We start from the raw sequence: 16,853 nt of genomic DNA, 5'->3' as shown, positions 1-16,853 counted from the left end.
TTGGAAGTGGCTGAATGACTGTACCTACTGGAGCTAACACAGCCTGGCGAGCTGAAAATTAGCCAACCCACATTCCTCCAACTCCATCTTGTGACCCCAGAACACCAACAGCGTCGCCTCGATGGCCAAGCAACGCACAACGTATTGGCCCGAGGGGTGGGATCGCGAGAGGCTGCTGAACTCCAGCGCCACGGGCGAATTGGAACACTTATCGTCAGACGAAGTCAGGACAATCCGCGAGGGCCTCATTGCCGACATTGGCGAGCCCGCGTTCCAAGACCTCATGACCGAGATGGGGCGGCGGAAGGAGGAAGCCGCTGCCTCTACACCCGCGCCTGCGCCTGAGCCTCCCTTCATGGAGACGATGCGGCTCTACGAGGAGCGGACCGGCAGGCGATGGGACCCGTGCGGTTTCGTCGTGTACAAGAGCCCCGAGATCGATGACGAAGGGGAATGGGCGGCTTGTAAGCAGCGGTTCGCGCGCATCTTGGACGAGTCTCTGGTCCCCTACCGTGGCTTTCCTGGTCTCGAACAATGCATGGAGAAAATGAAGATCCAATGGATCGAGGACGTAGGGATTGATGACGCCTCGGTGGCATGTATTGCATGGTAAGCAAGTGGCTTCACCCAGAAATGCTCAACGAAGGACAGATGCCGATGTTCTTTGGTTGTTACTTACTCCATATAGGACTGCTCTGCGAGATAAGACAATGACGAACGGCGAGATATCTCTGTTCCCCTCCCTTCCCGACCCTGGTCTGCACCACAGCCTCTGTCTCTACATTACCCCGTCATCCATGCATTCGGTGCTGAACTCGACGCTCCCAGTATCCACGCTGCCCCGTCGCCAAAGGAAGGAAATACCCTTTGTGCTAGCTGTCTCGGCAGAAGCCGCAACAGCTGTCACCAGCGGACCGGGCCGGGTGGGGGAAGCAGAAGAAGATGGCTGGCAAGGCTTCTTCAACGTCGCTGTCGAGACCTTGCTGACATCGCTCTTTCCTATCATCGCCGACGAGACATTGTCGCCTCGTGAAATTGGCTCTCATGTGACAGGAGAGGACGTCTGGTGTGATTGCACACGATGGGGACTGCACAAAGCCGGGGTTGGCTACTGGGACGAAATAACAAAGCAGGCTGCGTGAGTGTTGGTATATACCAGACTCCCGTGAGGAGTAACTTCTTCGCCTCGCGTTGGACCATGATCTTGAGCGCAAGTAGGGACTTAAAGTAGGTAGGTTAAGGTAAATGCATGCTAATTGGCACGGGTGTTTTACCGACGGGCGCCCCTAGTGATTCTACTCAGTACCTGTAGCATCCGTGTATTTACCCTGCTACATCACTAACAAGGAAACTTCAGTCGGTGTGTCGCCAAAGCCAGGGGCTACAATTGAGGAGTCACCGACTCACAGGTCAGCAAAGGCGTGATATGTCTCGGTATCCAGCTTTAAACCTCGGAAAATCGGCACATACACACCATGTAGTCACTCTTACCTCGAGAGGCAATTGAACTGGCCACGCTCTCGTCGTATTCAAAGTAACTAGAAGAGCCATTTCAGGCATCTAGTCCCATCGCCCAAGGTCCCGTACATCAGCAGATATGACCACAATGACGGAAACCGCAACGGTTACCGCTGCCGGTGATATGATAGAGCTGCTGCCCATAACGAACAATGTCGTCTCTCATGTCCCGCACCCGCCACATATTGGAAACGATTCAGAGGCTGCCGCCGTTGCGGGCTGTGAACCCGACCCTAACGCGCGCCCCGCCGCCTTCCGCTCTCTGGTACACGACATCCTCTTCGTCCTGACCGCGACCATGAGCATCGCCATGAAGAGCTTCCTGCAGGGCAGCATCCTCATCGTGTCGCCCGACATCAAGACGGACCTCGACATGGCGACGTCCCAGCTGACCTGGGTCGTCGCCGCGTCCAGCCTGACGTCGGGCTCCTTCCTGCTCTTCTTCGGCAAGGTCGCCAACCTGTTCGGTCGACGGAGCATCCTGCTGACGAGCCTGTTCCTCTTCGCCCTCCACGCGCTCGCGACGGGTTTCGCGCGCAACGCCGTCGCCTTGATTGTTCTCAACGCCGCCATGGGCCTGACATCGGCGTCCATCATCCCCCTCGGCCCAGGGCATCCTGGGCAGCATCTACGAGCGGCCGTCGAGGCGGAAGAACTACGCCTTCGCCTGCTTCAGCTCGGGCAACCATCTTGAGTTTGCGGTGAGCGCCGTCTTCTCCGGCGTCGCCACGCAGGTCGCGGGCTGGTCGGCGTTGGTTTGGCTCTTGGCCGTCATGTACGCCGCCGTGGCCATCATCGCTTGCTTTACGGTGCCCGCGGACTATACGGAGGAACTGCCTCTCAATCGTGAGTCGCTGAAGCAGTTCGACTTTGGCCGCGTGCTCCTTGCCATTTGTGGAATGGTGCTTTTGACTGCCGGTATCAGGTAAGAACATGTATGGGAACTTTTATTCCAATTCTCGACTTATCCGACACAGAACTGACTGATTCGAAACAAAACACCAGCGTCGGACCCGATTCGCCCCAATGCTGGAGGACGTCGTACATCATTGCCTTCCTCGTCTTGGGCCCTGTTCTACTGCTCGCCTTCGTGTGGTGGGAAACGCGCTTCCCGTACCCGCTTATGCCAATGGGCGTCTGGCGCGACAAGGAGTTCAGACTGGTAATTCGGCGTTCCTCGGAACCAAGGTGCGCGCGCACGCATACGCTAAGTGTTATTACCAGCTCTTGACCATTTTGCTGCTCGGCTTCCTATCGTTTCCGGTCCTCCTCTTCTTCTTCAGCGCACTGTATCTTCAGGAGATCTTTGGGTACTCTGCGCTCATGACGGCGTCTGTTTGTTACCGGTTGCTGTAAGCGGAGTCGTGGTTAATGTAAGTGTTTAGCAGCCGGCCTCGACCTTTGTGTTCGATATCAATCTAATGGTCACAGATACTCCCCGGGAGGCTCCTGCATAAAGTCTCCAACAAGCTGTTGATGGGAACCGGTGCCGCCGGATTCACCATTTCGTTCCTGGTGGTGGCGGTTCAGTGGTCTGGTGCATCCTATTGGGCCTTTACCTTCAAGTAAATTAACACAGTAGGATCACACCCAACTAGATATACGTCGTATCCTCCCTGCCGAAATCACAACAGTCGATCGCCAGCTCCGTCTTCCAGACCACCATCAAGCTCGCCACCGTCCTCGGCCTCGGTATCTGCGCCACGCTCTTCGCGAGCGAGGCGGAACAGCCGGCGGGGAGCGGGTACTACGCCGGCGACCCGTTCGAGCCGTATGCGGCGCTCTTCTGGTTCGCCGCGGCCGTGAGCTTCATCAGTCTGCTGATCGTGCCTTTGCTTCACATCAAGACGCAGGGGCATATGAAGAAGGCTTAGAGAAGATGTCGGTCAACCGGTCGTCGAGTCATGCCGCTATGGAGATATGTGTTGAGGTTTCGACGTGTCCCAGACTCACTCTGAAAAATGCGAAATCATGTTTTCTGCATGCGAAGGGTTTCCTTCTGTCGGTGAGCCCGGGAAGAATGGGCGAGTGGCGCCACCCTATAGCAGGCTGAAACTACCCGAAGCCGAAGCCTTCCTGAGGTTGATAATGGATGTATGGATTCGTAATAGATTCACCTATGCTTTCCAATTACGGCCGATTGACTCATACGGTAGCATTGTGGATCTCCATATATATGGGGCAAGATCCCCTGAACCCAAAGCCGAGTATGTTGCTATCACGTAGAGCTGGGCTAGAAGTATCAATATACGGCTGGAACTCCCTCTAGAATGCGCATTTCCCTTAGGGGTAGTCATTCAGCAACTTCCGCCTTTCTCCCCGGGAACTAATACTTCCCTACCTACTTTAAGCATGTCTTCTTTGAGCGGATTACCTCCCCCAGGCGAAAAAGTCGAGGGGAATGTACCCGAAGATGAGTACGGCAAGAGGCTACGCAGTATCACCATTGAAGATGACGTCGCCGCCCTGGAGGAGTACCTGGCGCCGTTCCACCATCGCCGCGTCATGCCCTGCACATGGGGGAACCCGAACCCCTGGGAGACTGCCATCTACCACGGCAAGTCCGAGACGTTCCGGGTCTTGATGAAGTACGTGGACTACCAGTACAAGTACGACGGCCGTGAGGCGGAGGAATGGAAGGTGCCCGACGCCTACCCCGACCGCCGCCACCTCTTCAACAAAGCATGCTATTCGTGCCACGTGGACAACGTTCACTTCCTCCTGGACCGCTTCGGGCCCGTGGTCGTCCGCCCGCGCGCGCCCGACGGGCACACGCCGATTCTTGCGGTGTGCCGCTCCATCGGCGCCCGACCCGAAGCTCCACGGGGGATGACCATCGAGAAACACCTAGCGGTACTTCTCCGAAGAGGGCGGCGGCGGCGGCACCCTGACGGCCACCACCCTAAGCTACGCGGCCGAGCTCGCCCCGCGGAGTGTGATCGAGCGCCTCCTCAAACACGGCGCCGACATCAACGCCCATGTCGCGTACGAGGCCATCGGCGGCGGCGTCGGCAACAGCACGTTGCTCCACATCGCCGCGCGCAATCTCAATGCCGACGTGGTGCAGTCCCTCCTCGAAAGGCCCGAGGGCCGGGCCATGGCCTCTGCCCGAGACGCCGAGGCCAGAACGCCCCTCCACTGCCTCGCCACGCGGAGGTCGCTTCACGAGCGCGCCTCGCGAGCCCACTACCCGTTCCAAGACCGCGCGCAGCTGGGCCGCCGCGCCGTCGAGATCGCCGAGGCGCTGCTGCCGTACAGCGACCTCGAGGCCCGCGGCGGGCCCGAGGGCAAGACGCCGCTCTTCCTCGTCGCCGAGTTCCACGACGGGTCGCACGAGGAGGAGGAGGGGGCCGCCGAGCTGGGACGCGGTCATCGGGCTCTTCCTGGACCGCGGCGCCGACCCGACGACGACGGACAGGGATGGGAACACGCCGCTGCCGAGCTTGATCTGGCGGCGGCCCTTTGACCCCGCCGCCGAGTTGCTCGAGCACTTTGTGCGGTTGCGGCGCGTCGGTGCACACGACGGACCGCGAGGGGAACACGCTGCTGCACATGGCGCTCCGAGGTGGCAGCGGCGGCCCCAAGGTCGAGGCGGTGCCGTTCCTGCTCGACCACGGCGTGCGGCCGACTCGGCCAACAAGGACGGGGACACGGCCGCGCACCTGGCTGCCGCGATGCACAAGGGCTACCTCCTCGACCTGCCGACGCCGGCGGACCCAGTGTACCACGAGTGGGAGGGGTTCGGACGACAACACCGAGCGACGGTCGAGGGCCAAGCGCGGATCCTGGACCTGCTGGTCGGGCCCGACGGCGGGGACTCGGCCGTCTACGACTTCGCGAACCGGGCGGGGCAGACGCCGCGGCAGGTCCGGGATCGGACCACGGCGGAGAATATGTAGGAGGCGGAGCGGGAGATGGCGATGCGGCGGATGCAGGCGTCGGGCATGGGTCGGGGGCGATTGCGAAGGCAATGGAATGGCGGCGAGGGGGATCATGCATCGGGTTCGACATGCATACCGATGCTCGATAATGTGACTCGGATAAGCCTGGAGTTCGGTACAGAAAATAAGTTGGGCCATAAAGCTACGTACCGGTAGATGATTGGCGAAAGACAAAGGCGGCGAGTGCTATTTACTCTACCTAAAGTTGCCTGTCACCTGTGATATAGCATATCAGATAAGGAAACCCAAGTATCTATGTGTGTATGATATGCTAACAGAATATATTAATTAGCTGCAGATAATATCGCAATACGAAACACAGGAACAGACTTCCAGCCCCCAGAGTGCCTCAAGATGACAGTTACAAATTGCCCACCATGATGTCGAGAGCTCGGTAATATCCAATCCCGCATAGCCGTAGCTGTCAGATGAACCTAGCGGAATCTGTAACCGAGGGGGACTCCATTGTTCCCTTTGCTTCACGAAGTATCAAGTCCTGAGAAAGAGTCGGACAGAAGCTTGGCGACGCCTCCAAAACATGGTCTCAGGCATGGGCCAACAGTTCTTTATCTCTTCTGTCGACAATACTCATTGTTTTTCCTAACCAGACTGTACTTACATGGATACTTAAAAGGAAAAACGACTCGGCTCATTATCTACAAAAGCCGAAGTCAGACACGACATAGGAAAACTCCTCCATCCGAGACAACCATTGTTTCACTTGTATCTAAGACCCATCACCATAACAATGTCCGAGACCTTCGGCCAAAAACCCTCCCTCTCCGAGTGCTACCGCACCCTTGGCCTCTCCCCCGGCGCCGACGAGGCCGAGGTGAAAGCCGCGTTCCGCAAGCTCTCCCTCAAGCACCACCCCGACCGCGCCGGCGGCACCCCGGCCAACAACGCCAAGTTTGCCGAGATCCGCAACGCCTTCGAGGACATCTCCGATTACCTGGCCGAGCCCAAACAGGGGCGCTGGGCAGAGCCGCCGGGTGGGTTCCCTCCGGGAGCCGGACGGGGTGGGTTCCCAGGTGACGGTGGTCCCTCGTATGGTGAGTATAGAGGAGGGGGGTATCCAGGTAGGCCACCGCCCGGCTATGGAGGGAGAGGAAGGCCTGAGGGCCGGAACTACTTCCCCATGGACGACCCCGACTTCGGCAAATTCTTCGACGCCGCGTCCGAGTTCATGTTTGGCGAGAAGGGCAGGTTTCCAAGCATGGGAAGTAGCTCCAGGGGACCGCCGCCATCAAGAGGATTCCCAAACGGTGGATTTCCACCCGGCATGGGCGGCTTCCCGCCAGGCTACGGCAGAAGCAGTAGCGGCATGCCTCCCCCGCGGCTACGGCGACTTCCCTTCATCGGGCGGATATCCACGCAGCGGTTACGGGAACTCCGACCTCTTTTCTGGGAGAGGTGAAAGCAGTAGCAGTAGGGGCCCTGGCCGCGACCAATACAGGAGCGGCTACGGCGAAGGTGGCGGCGACGAAGGCGAACCGGCGCCTCCGCGCGAGGACGAGCTGGCCGTGATCCAGTGGTCCCTGCGCCGAGCGCACCGTCGCCTGGCGCCCCTCCCAGGCAAACTCTTCAACATGCGGCGATGGTGGGACAAGGTCGACGAGTGCGGCGACCTGTCGCCCAAGCAGCGCCTCCTCGGCCGCGACCGGTTCGACCGGGCCGAGATGCACCTGGCCAAGATGCTCAGCCACGCGACGGAGCAGATTGAATCAGTCCGAAACCACCAAGACAAGAAGGAGAAGAAGAAGAGCAGTGGCGGCAACTGGTATAGCAAGATGAGCGGCAAGAGCAAGAGCAAGGGGAAGGGGGAGAAGAAGCAGCAGCTCGACAAGTGGGCCATGACCGCGATGCAGCTCGGCCGCGACTCGGAGGCGGTGCTCAACGAGGTCATCGCCCTGGAGCAGTGCGCCAAGCACGACGATCTGAACGAGTTCTTGGCTGCTCTGGGGGATATCAAAAGCGGTGATGGCTCAGGTAAGAAGCAAGAAGAGGACAGCAGCAGCGAGGAAAGTAGCAGCGAGGAAGGTAGTGACGCGGGAAGCGGCAGTGAGAGCGGTTAAGATGTCAGATTTCCCTCTGCACAGCAGGGATAGATTCGGATCGGATGGCAAGGTGTAAGTATTGGAACATTTCGCACATATCAGCAAGATTCATGCACATATCATGGCAACGATCTAACATTCAACTGATGAGCCTAAGATGTGGCCATTCCTCAGTATCACTGTGATCTTTTAGTGGTAGTGACTTGTTTTCTATTTCTTCTCGCTAAACGTGACCCCTAATCAATCACCGGGCCAGGTCTCGTCCTCCACCTAGTATAACCCAAGCTTCTTTTCGGATTCTATGCAATGCAGCACACTCAAACCTCCTCCTAAACCGTTTAAATCTCTCTCCATCTAACCCGTCAGCCCAATGACCGGCTCCGGGTAGTTCCCAAACACCATCGGGCGGTCCCCGAGCCGCGTAGGCACCGGCGCCGTGAGCTTGAGCTTGCGCTTGGCCTCGTCCACGCCCGCGACCCAGACGTAGCCCATGACGTTGGCGTCGCGGATCGTGTCCGGGTCGTCGTGGACGTGGGCGTAGACGACGGCCAGCAGGCACGAGGCCATGGCCAGCGACGGCTCGACCTTCTCGAGGCTTGTCTCCGACGCCGCGGGGTCGTAGTAGTCGTCATCCGACGACGCAGTGGTGGAGTCTATGGGGGCGCCGGAGAAACTTGTGTTAGCGGGCTAGTATTTATAGATAGTTGACAGAGAGAGAGGGTTCCTCTGTGATAGTGAAAAGAGAGTACAGCACAGTACATACCTTCAACAACCTTCCAAATAGTAACAGCGTCGAACGGGACACTCTGCGTATGCGGACTCAGGTTCCTCCGCACATCACCGAAGAAGTACTCCTTAATAGCGGCCTCGGTCACGCCCTGCATGAACGACGCGTCCCGCTCGACAGCGCCGCCGCTCTTCTCGAGGCCCACGACGACAATCTCCTCGCCCAGCGTCGTCTTCTGGCCCGCGAACCGCCGCGTCAGGTCGGCCGTGATGCGCTCCGAGCCGAGCGCGACGACGATGTTGACCGAGAATTCCGATACCACGTGGGCGAGCGCCTCGTAGCCGGCCGGGTTGGTCAGGCTCAGGTCGCCCGTGTCGAGCACCATGCCCGACTTGCGGACCTCGGGGTCCTCGGCCAGGCGGCTCGTCGTCGCGGCCGCGAGGCGGCTGACCAGGGCCCGGTACAGCTTCGGGTTCTCCTCGGGCGTGCGCAGGCCGTACATGTACGACAGCGGCAGCTTGACGGGGATGGCCGTGGGCCCCGAGCTCGGCGTGCCGCCCCACTCGGTCGTGATGTCCATGATGGTGGCGAAGACGGACGCGCTCAGCGTGCCGGGCGGCGACAGCATACCGTGCGTCGGGTCCGTGTTGATCACCATCGGCTGGCTGCCCATGCGCACCCCCCAGGCCGTCAGCGTGCGGACCAGCGTCGTCTTGCCCGTGTTGGCCGGCCCGCAGACCAGGACGCGCGGGCCCATGCCCGCCGCGCTGATGTTGTTCTCCCCCGCTGCCTCTATGCTGCGTTGGACGGTGGCGCGCGCGGCCTCGAGCTTCATGTGCAGGTTGAGGTACGAGACCAGGCTGGTCTGGTCGGGGGTGGTCGGCTTCGAGACGTAGGCGTGGTACCCCCTCCGGGTTGGGCGAGGTGATCTCCAGCTCGCACGTTTGCCACGTGTTAATCTTGGACTTGAGGCGCGTGAAGACGTAGGGCGTGTTAGGCGCGAGTTCGGTGCCGTCCTTCTCGGCGGTGCCGCTCACCAGGCGGACGGTCAGCGTCGTCGACGCGGGGACTTCGAATCGGTATTCCCAGAAGGGCTCGAGCTTGATCGTGGTGGTCTCGACCAGGGCAGCCGCGGCGGCGGCGGAGCCTGGGGGCGGCGCCTGTTCCTTGTCATGCCGGCTCGTAAATGTGACCCTCGTAGAAAGAATTTATCGGAGGTGTGGGAGGATTGAGAGGAGTGGGAGTGGGAGCGAGCTGTGCTTACCGGAGCGATATAACCTAAGCCGGGAATCGACATGGCGGTGACAAAAGATGACTGCAGGGCTAAAGATGTGTAACTACTACGTTTCTATTGCTGTCGACTGGCTGGATGCGGATACGATGCGCCTCACAATCAATACAATCGTGCTTTCTTTTCGTTGGCTGCGATCAACTGAGTGCGAGATTGGGTTGCGTTGAAAATCAATCTCCAGGATCTTGCACTTGCTCTTCCACAGTTGGGACAGACAGCGCGACACAGGATCAAAACATTGATGGATGGATGGATTGCGACTTCTTCCAAGACAGACACTGTGCAGTCAATTCGGACACCTTGAAGACTAGACTGGCTACCTACGAGACCGCAAGTTTGCGCAAGTTTGGAAGATCCAGCCGTGCATTCAATGCGATTGCTGTCAAGAGGCCAACATTTGAGGTTTGCACAATCGAGGCTGGAAAGGAATGCGCAAAGATTATGACGAAGTGCAAGCTCGTCGGTCGCTAAAGGAATCAATGGATTGATTGATGGATTGACAGGGACAGGTCGGGTCTCAGCCTCACAGCTTTGGTGGGGCTGAGTAAGTTCAGGTGGGGGTTTCCAGGCGTTTAGCGCCACTGTCACAGGCTTAAGCCGCTGAAACTCTGCCAGAGACTGGCTGGCTGGACTGCAATAGCCGCGCCAAGTACGTACTGCGCTTGAATGACATTTCTTTTCTCCGCCATTAATGAAGTGGCAAGATATCATCCTAATTTCGTCTACGAGACTAGAATTAAATTGATCACTCAAGGAAACAACTAAACATGAACTTGGACGGCCATGATGGTAACAGAGGAAGGCAGTGTGTATATATTTTTGTAGGTCTTGGGTGGTGAGAAAATGAGACCCTGTCCCGTCCGGTACGCCGTTTATGGACTATGAATATGGTAGAAGATCCATGTATCCGTCTCTCTCCACGAGCCTCTAAGAAAATGCACATGCAAAAGCGCCATATGCTGGGATATCATCATTGCATCGTACAACCAGCCCCCGTGTGTTCCGTTGTCCCCGTACTCGCTCTCCCTATACTTCCCTAGGCACTCGTCCGCTACTGCGACATAGCCTCAAACAGCTTGGCCAAGCTTCTTACGCCGAGAAGGATGTTCTCGTCCGGTCCTTGGCCTGGCACCCACTTTGCGTGGGCAAAGTCGATGAGCTTCAGGCTGTAAATGTGTGGCATGCTCGAGTAGTCTTCCGAGTCGTCCGACTCCTCGCCACCCAAATCGCCACCGTCTGCCTCGTCGAGACTGACGTACATCTTGTTGTTGTTGGACCCGACCTCGTCCATACCAATGCCGCTGTCGACCCGTATGCCCGCGTTGATCGAGGCCTGGGCGCTGGCGCTCGTCTCCTCAATGGCCGCGCGCAAAGCGGCGCCGTCGCCCTCAAAGACGAACAGCAAGCTGGCCGAGTACATGCGACTCTCGTGGGCCTCGAGCACCTCCTGGACCCGGCGCAGATCGGTCGCAAAAGCGCCCGCGACAATCTTGCCGAGCTCCTCGTCGATGCCGGCGGCCTTGTTGAAGATGAACTGCTTGAGGCTGTTCAGGAGGTTGTCGTCGTTGACCGTCCTACGGCCCCACCACTTGTCGTAGATACGGTACCCTTCCTTGTCCAGGTCCTTGGGGTCCTCGGAGCCCTTGTACACCCGCATGCCCGCGACGCGGAACCCGTTGTGCTTGTGCGTCGTCTCGTTGGCGATCTGGTTGAACCGCGTTTGCTTCTCCGCGGGCGCGTCATCGGCCCAGAGGCGCAGGCCCAGCTTGGCGTCCATGATGTTGGGCTTCTTGTAGCCGAAGCTGGCGTTCTCCAAAACCACGGCGCGGTCCGTCGTGATCTTCCGGCTCTTATTCGGGACCCAGGACGGCTTCTCGCCGGAGGGAGGTACGACCAGCGGCGCGGCGCCCATGGTAGCCGAGCGCTGGAGCAGGGCCGGGGGTATGGGGCGCTCGTCGAGGTGGAGGTGCGATTGGATCTCCTCCTTGATGGGCGTAGGAATGTCGGCCTGCTCGACGATGCCGGGGATGGCGGCGTGGATCATCTCGTCGGTCGTGTTCTCGGTCAGCGCAAGGCTGCCCAGGTACAGCGGCATCCATTCGGCGAAATCGGGGTGCAGCGCGTGCGCCGACTCGTAGAAGTTGATTTCGGGCGCAGTGCAAGGCTTGATGAAAAGCTCGCCGTCGGCATCGCACAATGTACCCGCACTGTTTGGCGCCAATTGTCAGTACACGAAGGAGGAGCGCAAGAGCAGCGCGCATTGTCCCAGAAGGCGCGCATGAGCAAGAACAGGATGAAAGAGGAGCGCCTTACTGTCCGGCGACGGCGTAATTGTAGTCGACCAAGTCCGACTGTTTGGGCATGTCTCGTTCGCGACTCTTTCCGCGCTTGACGGGAGGAAAGGTCGCGGACGTGGCCAATTTCTTGGGCGATCCGGCGCTCATGTTCGTGTTGGCGACACCCATGAAGTAAACGTAATTGAAGGTGGTCCGATCCTGTTCGACAGGTTGACTCGTGTTGCTGTTCCTCCTCTAAACCGGCTTGTTTCGTCCAGGCGGATTGCGGAAGTGTTTTGTACGAGAGCAGGGCTATTTATCCCTCCAGTCGTTTCGTTTCGTGTTTTTTTTTTTTTTGGACAATCAATGGATCGCTTCGGCGCTTGTACGACCGCGCACAAAGAATGAATACAACAGCAGCCACGGTCAGATGTAACGATGATGCAAGCAAACAGGCGTTCCTGGGTAAACCCTTGTCTGGCCAGTAGTAGACCTTGTTGGCGAACGAACCAAACGACACTGGAGAATGATCAATGGAAAAAATAAAGAGTAGGTAGTTTCCAGCGCGCACGTAAAGGAGGGGGTGCGGTGCGACTACAAATAAGAAGAATAGGTATGCCCGTGGGAGGTATGTATGAGTAAGGTTGGTCAAGGTAAGGTTACAACACAAAGGAGCAGGGCGGACGGAAAGGCACAGGGCCAAATGGATGGATTGGAAGAGGATCAGAGACGGGAGTGGAAGTGGGAGGGGTGACGAAGGGCGCAGCCGGCCATACAGCGACTTGATCCGGCCAATAATAGGGGAATGCGAAATGCACAAGGAGTCGGTCACGTTCGAGAGATCAGGGACAGACAGCGCTAAGAGTCCGAGCTATGTTGGCATTGGGTTGATTTGAGTCTGGTGTGTGAGAGAGATGGAGGGAGTTTGAAAGGGAATGGGCTGCCAGGGGGGGGCAAAGACGCTGCCGTCATCGGTTAGGCTTAAATTTCAATTTACTTGTTCCCCGACATTTTTGGCCCCTGTTTCCTTCCCTTCCTTGGCCGCCCCCCTCTGCCCAGCTGCCCTCAGGGTCCATGCAGAACGTCCGTGTTCCTCTGCATGTCAGATAGATTTGCTGGGTTTCATTGTGGGCGGAATACAAACAGCAACCGATGGGACGGCGACGGGAGAGAGCCAACTACGGAGTAGTGCTGCCAGACAGCTCCGAAAGAGGCATCCGACAACTGCATCAATGTTGTACGGCGAGCCAGACCTCCCATTAATTTGGCACTCGTTACACGTTTTTGCACTACTAATCTAATTGGTTCAACGCCAGTCCCACCAGCCCGGGCTTATCATCATGTTACTGCACCCGGCCAAGATCTGCCCCAGCGGTGCCCTGCCCGCTTAGTCGTGCTTTTGCAGTCAGTACATAGTGACGTCTGACGGCGACGTGGACGCTGCGGCCCGGCCGGCTTACACGGCACGCATTGGGAATTGGGGGAGAGCACTGTTCAGATGCTGTGCTGCCTGTAGTAGGCCTGAGGCCTGCAGTGTCTAGAGTGTGGCGGACTTTCAGCGCGTTTCCCTCTGCTAAGCCACCCGTATTGCCTTCCAAATTCTGCCTTGCCCGCCCACTAGAGGGCGATGGTTTAGCGGACCCCCTACCCACTAAAGTGAGTTCTTGCCAGCACTGAGCCACACTCAGCTGTTCCTGTGAGCAAATAGGAGAAGGCACTTCGCTTGCTTCGTTCCAAAGCATGCGACTTCTCGTGAGAAACATGCATGCTTTCTCAATGCCCCAATGCCCGTCTTGCCTCATCACGGCGCCTTTTCGATCGCTCAGCTGCTTATCTGTGCAGCTGCAGGTCATCTCGTAGAAGCGCATCTGACAGCATCAGAATCCACTGCCCGCGTTGAATCTGGCCACTTCATCAACCCAGGCGTGACTCGCGAATAACGTGAAAGAATTACGCTGGCACGTGCGGACACCCGACGGGATGCGTTGGAATATTTTGAGACATTTGGTCATCTGGCCCATGGCAGTTGCGTGTTGGAGATGTTTTCCATCCCCCCACTCGTACATTCAACCCAACGACCTCTTAATTGGTTTCAATGTACCAATACACGGCGAAGGGTCGTGTTAGTGATCGTTTCCAATCGCATTTGCGGCTGAGCCACTGCCCTTATTGTTGGAACTTGCGGAGAGTCTTCTCTTAGTAAAGCATGGTTGAAATAACGGACTTCTGTTTGTAAGTGGCCAGCGCAGCCCCTTCCAACCAGACTTGGGCGTTTGTCTAGTAGCAACGGAAGTATCTGGGAATGGCAGCAAACCGCACCTTCCATGGCGAATAAGAATGAGAGTTGATTCCAACAGCTTTTCTGGTTCTAGCTAAGTACATGATGATTGCACTGCTCCTTGCCGCTTCGCAGGCCTGATTGCCATCTGGCAGAGTGCGCTCTCGCGATCAGCATCTGCAAACAGTTTTGCACTCTGATTGAAGCATCCTCCGTATTTGGTGACAATCCAACTCCAGCTTGAAAGGTCTTCTTTTTTCCTGGCATCTGGTAAGATAACAGTGGACGAGAACTCAAGATTATATTCACTTAGGTGCGAACTGTGCTCTTGCCATTGGATGCTTCTCACATTGGGTCAAAGTTGACCTTCACTTCTCACTGGTATCCCAATCGTCCCAGTACCCGGCGCTACCACCCAGCAACCAACAACAACTGTCAACCAGAGGTAAGTCAGAGCGAAGCAGTCCCTACGTTCTGAATTGTTTGGATTCAACTTTTCTTTTACTGCGGCCTTCCCAACTCATGCATGCACTTGCACACATCAGCCCCCACGTCCTCGCCCGGTTGGTGACTGGAGCCTCCGCGCACGTCACATCCATTGGACCACTGCATTTCTGCCTTGACCTTCCCTCAATTGGTGAGATATCTGCATGTATGTGCCTTCCCTCCTACTTCCTACCCCAGCCTTACTTCAAGACACACTGTCAAGGCTGATGCCCGCAGCCCCAGCCTACTCTACTCGGATTGTGCTTTCACAACTAGGCTAATATGACATGTGATAGCCACACGAGAGTAATTCCTAGCAAGATGGCTGATCAGACCGCTTCGCCTTCTGGCGAAAGGCCAGCCGAGCCTGCCTGGGACCCTACCATTGTCGAGACATCCATTGACACACCCGAGCGTACAACCTTGGAGACCAAGAGTGACCAACGTGAGCTGCCTACCAGCAATGCAGACGGAGCCGCAGATGAGGCTGCTGAAGATGATCCTGATATGGATGGTATCGCTGGTGATGTTGACGATTTGGCCTTGGGCGATGACGAAAAGCCCAAGAAGAAGAGGAAGTCGCGCAAAAAGACTGGCAAGAAGCGAAGACATATCACGGGCTTCGAGGGTAAGTTGGGACCCTTAAACCACACTGACCCTGGAAATTCCACCGAGCTAACCCATCCAAAGAGAACTTCTGCGACCCTCCCGTGACTCCCGCGGAAGCCTCTGAGGAGAAGCAGCTTTACGCATCCGAGATCCCATTCCCGCAGCGGATCGAGGAGTGTATCCAACGCTACCGCCAGAAGCGCAAGATGACCGAGCGCAACGCCCACATCTTCAACAAGTACCTCTTCTTTGGCGGCATCGACAGTTCTCAACGCCAGTTTGCCGGTATGGACATGGAGGCTATCCGGGAAGCGTCTACCGATGAGATCCGCCAGATGACTGCCACAGATGTCGTCCAGCCCAGCGAGATCGGACCCAAGTTTTACGACCCCCGAGACACCGAGGGTTGGGTCGTCGACTTTGAGGGCGTGGTCAAGGGATTCCTATCGCGTTTCATTCCCGAAGTCATGACGCGCATCGATCCCGAGACCGATACTCGCGAGGCGGGTTACATAATTCACAATTTCTTGAACTATGTCCTCCATCACGACGTATGCCCCGAGTACACGGCCAACATCAAGGCCGCGCAGGCCATCTGCCAAATTGCACCTGACGAGTTGCGCGCCACGTATGAGATTTACGCAGCGCTTCCCGATTCTTTCAGCACTGCGGCTCGGTTCCTGTTCTGCGATGGCGGGATCCTCAAGACGTACGAGCCAGAGAAGCCTGCAAGTGAGCCCCCCAAGGATAAGAAGAAGGCTTCGGAGTGGGCAGGATACGACATGCGGTACAGCCCCGAAGAGCTCGACGCTCATCTGCAGTTGGTCATCTTCCGTTTCAATCTATTGGACAAGATCAAAGACGAGAACCTGAAGCAGAAGATTTGCGACACCGAGCCCAAGGAGATGCGTGTAGCCAACACCAAGGCTCAGGCGTACAAGGTAGTCTCAACTCACCGACCCAGCAAGCGCGTCAAGACGCACAACGAGGAGATGCTCAGTCAGCAGGACCTGGGCGGCAAGGTCAAACCCACCGGACTCGTCATCCTTCGCCCCACCATCATCGACCACGCCTGGAGCAACGTCATGCGGCCCGAGGAGTTTGACAGCCAGCAGCACCCGACCGAGACCTTCATCCTCGATGACGATCTCCTGGCCAAACTGGTGGTGGGCATGAAGCTGCAGCTCGTGGTGTGCGAGCTCAACGTCGGCGGGTTCCGCTTCATTAAGGAGTGCAAGGAGGTCCGCACCAGCTTCGACACGCTGCTTCCGCAGAGCCTCATGTTCACCTGGAAGGACCCAGTGCCCAACGAGAGACCGGCGCCTTCCATCTACGAGCCGAATCCTGGCCACGAGGACCCGGCTAAAATGGCGGAGGATGATTTGGACGGCTAGGTTTGCTTTAATCATTGCGATATGCGGTATGGGATAGATCGGTCTTCCGTTTATGAGACATGAGAAACGACGTCAGCTAGATATGATGAAGCAATGAATTGATGATTACATACGAACATTCCGCTGCTATCACCAAATACCGCTAGCTATTCTGACTTGTATTCCATCGATTGCTGGCTATCACATCGTACCTGTTCTTCTATTGGTGTTCGTTTTGTGCCAGGGGCGCACCTCAGACCGAAGAGCTCCGCAGCAACCCCGGATGTGCAAGGATGA

General features: G+C 57.3%; 8 protein-coding genes across 8 annotated transcripts; 6 read left to right on the top strand and 2 right to left on the bottom strand.

Moving 5' to 3' along the window:
- Positions 1 to 121: 121 nt before the first annotated feature.
- PG986_006509 (uncharacterized protein) lies at positions 122 to 1,142 on the top strand (the record flags this gene model as incomplete). The annotated part of the gene is made up of 2 exons (XM_066842731.1): positions 122 to 609; positions 689 to 1,142. 2 exons carry the CDS (start codon positions 122 to 124, stop codon positions 1,140 to 1,142), a joined length of 942 nt encoding a protein of 313 aa, XP_066702593.1.
- Positions 1,143 to 1,606: 464 nt separating this feature from the next.
- Positions 1,607 to 3,392, top strand: PG986_006508 (major facilitator superfamily-domain-containing protein; the record flags this gene model as incomplete). The annotated part of the gene is made up of 6 exons (XM_066842730.1): positions 1,607 to 2,106; positions 2,144 to 2,443; positions 2,524 to 2,680; positions 2,743 to 2,853; positions 2,950 to 3,083; positions 3,164 to 3,392. The coding sequence occupies 6 exons, from the start codon at positions 1,607 to 1,609 to the stop codon at positions 3,390 to 3,392; spliced, it is 1,431 nt and encodes a 476-aa protein (XP_066702592.1).
- A 478-nt stretch (positions 3,393 to 3,870) lies between these two features.
- On the top strand, positions 3,871 to 4,984 carry PG986_006507 (uncharacterized protein; the record flags this gene model as incomplete). The annotated part of the gene is made up of 2 exons (XM_066842729.1): positions 3,871 to 4,305; positions 4,370 to 4,984. 2 exons carry the CDS (start codon positions 3,871 to 3,873, stop codon positions 4,982 to 4,984), a joined length of 1,050 nt encoding a protein of 349 aa, XP_066702591.1.
- A 208-nt stretch (positions 4,985 to 5,192) lies between these two features.
- PG986_006506 (uncharacterized protein) lies at positions 5,193 to 5,417 on the top strand (the record flags this gene model as incomplete). Its single annotated transcript, XM_066842728.1, has 1 exon — positions 5,193 to 5,417. The coding sequence occupies one exon, from the start codon at positions 5,193 to 5,195 to the stop codon at positions 5,415 to 5,417; it is 225 nt and encodes a 74-aa protein (XP_066702590.1).
- Positions 5,418 to 6,207: 790 nt separating this feature from the next.
- Positions 6,208 to 7,534, top strand: PG986_006505 (putative mitochondrial protein import protein MAS5; the record flags this gene model as incomplete). The annotated part of the gene is made up of 2 exons (XM_066842727.1): positions 6,208 to 6,839; positions 6,916 to 7,534. The coding sequence occupies 2 exons, from the start codon at positions 6,208 to 6,210 to the stop codon at positions 7,532 to 7,534; spliced, it is 1,251 nt and encodes a 416-aa protein (XP_066702589.1).
- Positions 7,535 to 7,870: 336 nt separating this feature from the next.
- Positions 7,871 to 9,540, bottom strand: PG986_006504 (mRNA cleavage and polyadenylation factor CLP1; the record flags this gene model as incomplete). Its single annotated transcript, XM_066842726.1, has 4 exons — positions 7,871 to 8,169; positions 8,280 to 9,126; positions 9,149 to 9,403; positions 9,508 to 9,540. 4 exons carry the CDS (start codon positions 9,538 to 9,540, stop codon positions 7,871 to 7,873), a joined length of 1,434 nt encoding a protein of 477 aa, XP_066702588.1.
- A 1,045-nt stretch (positions 9,541 to 10,585) lies between these two features.
- PG986_006503 (inositol polyphosphate multikinase) lies at positions 10,586 to 11,978 on the bottom strand (the record flags this gene model as incomplete). Its single annotated transcript, XM_066842725.1, has 2 exons — positions 10,586 to 11,741; positions 11,848 to 11,978. 2 exons carry the CDS (start codon positions 11,976 to 11,978, stop codon positions 10,586 to 10,588), a joined length of 1,287 nt encoding a protein of 428 aa, XP_066702587.1.
- Positions 11,979 to 14,895: 2,917 nt separating this feature from the next.
- PG986_006502 (uncharacterized protein) lies at positions 14,896 to 16,577 on the top strand (the record flags this gene model as incomplete). The annotated part of the gene is made up of 2 exons (XM_066842724.1): positions 14,896 to 15,202; positions 15,265 to 16,577. The coding sequence occupies 2 exons, from the start codon at positions 14,896 to 14,898 to the stop codon at positions 16,575 to 16,577; spliced, it is 1,620 nt and encodes a 539-aa protein (XP_066702586.1).
- Positions 16,578 to 16,853: the final 276 nt, after the last annotated feature.

The sequence above is a fragment of the Apiospora aurea genome (assembly GCF_038362705.1).
Source record: "Apiospora aurea strain CBS 24483 chromosome Unknown utg000004l_segment0_segment0, whole genome shotgun sequence".
Lineage (NCBI taxonomy): Eukaryota > Fungi > Ascomycota > Sordariomycetes > Amphisphaeriales > Apiosporaceae > Apiospora > Apiospora aurea.
This window is presented reverse-complemented; position numbering and strand designations above follow the sequence as displayed.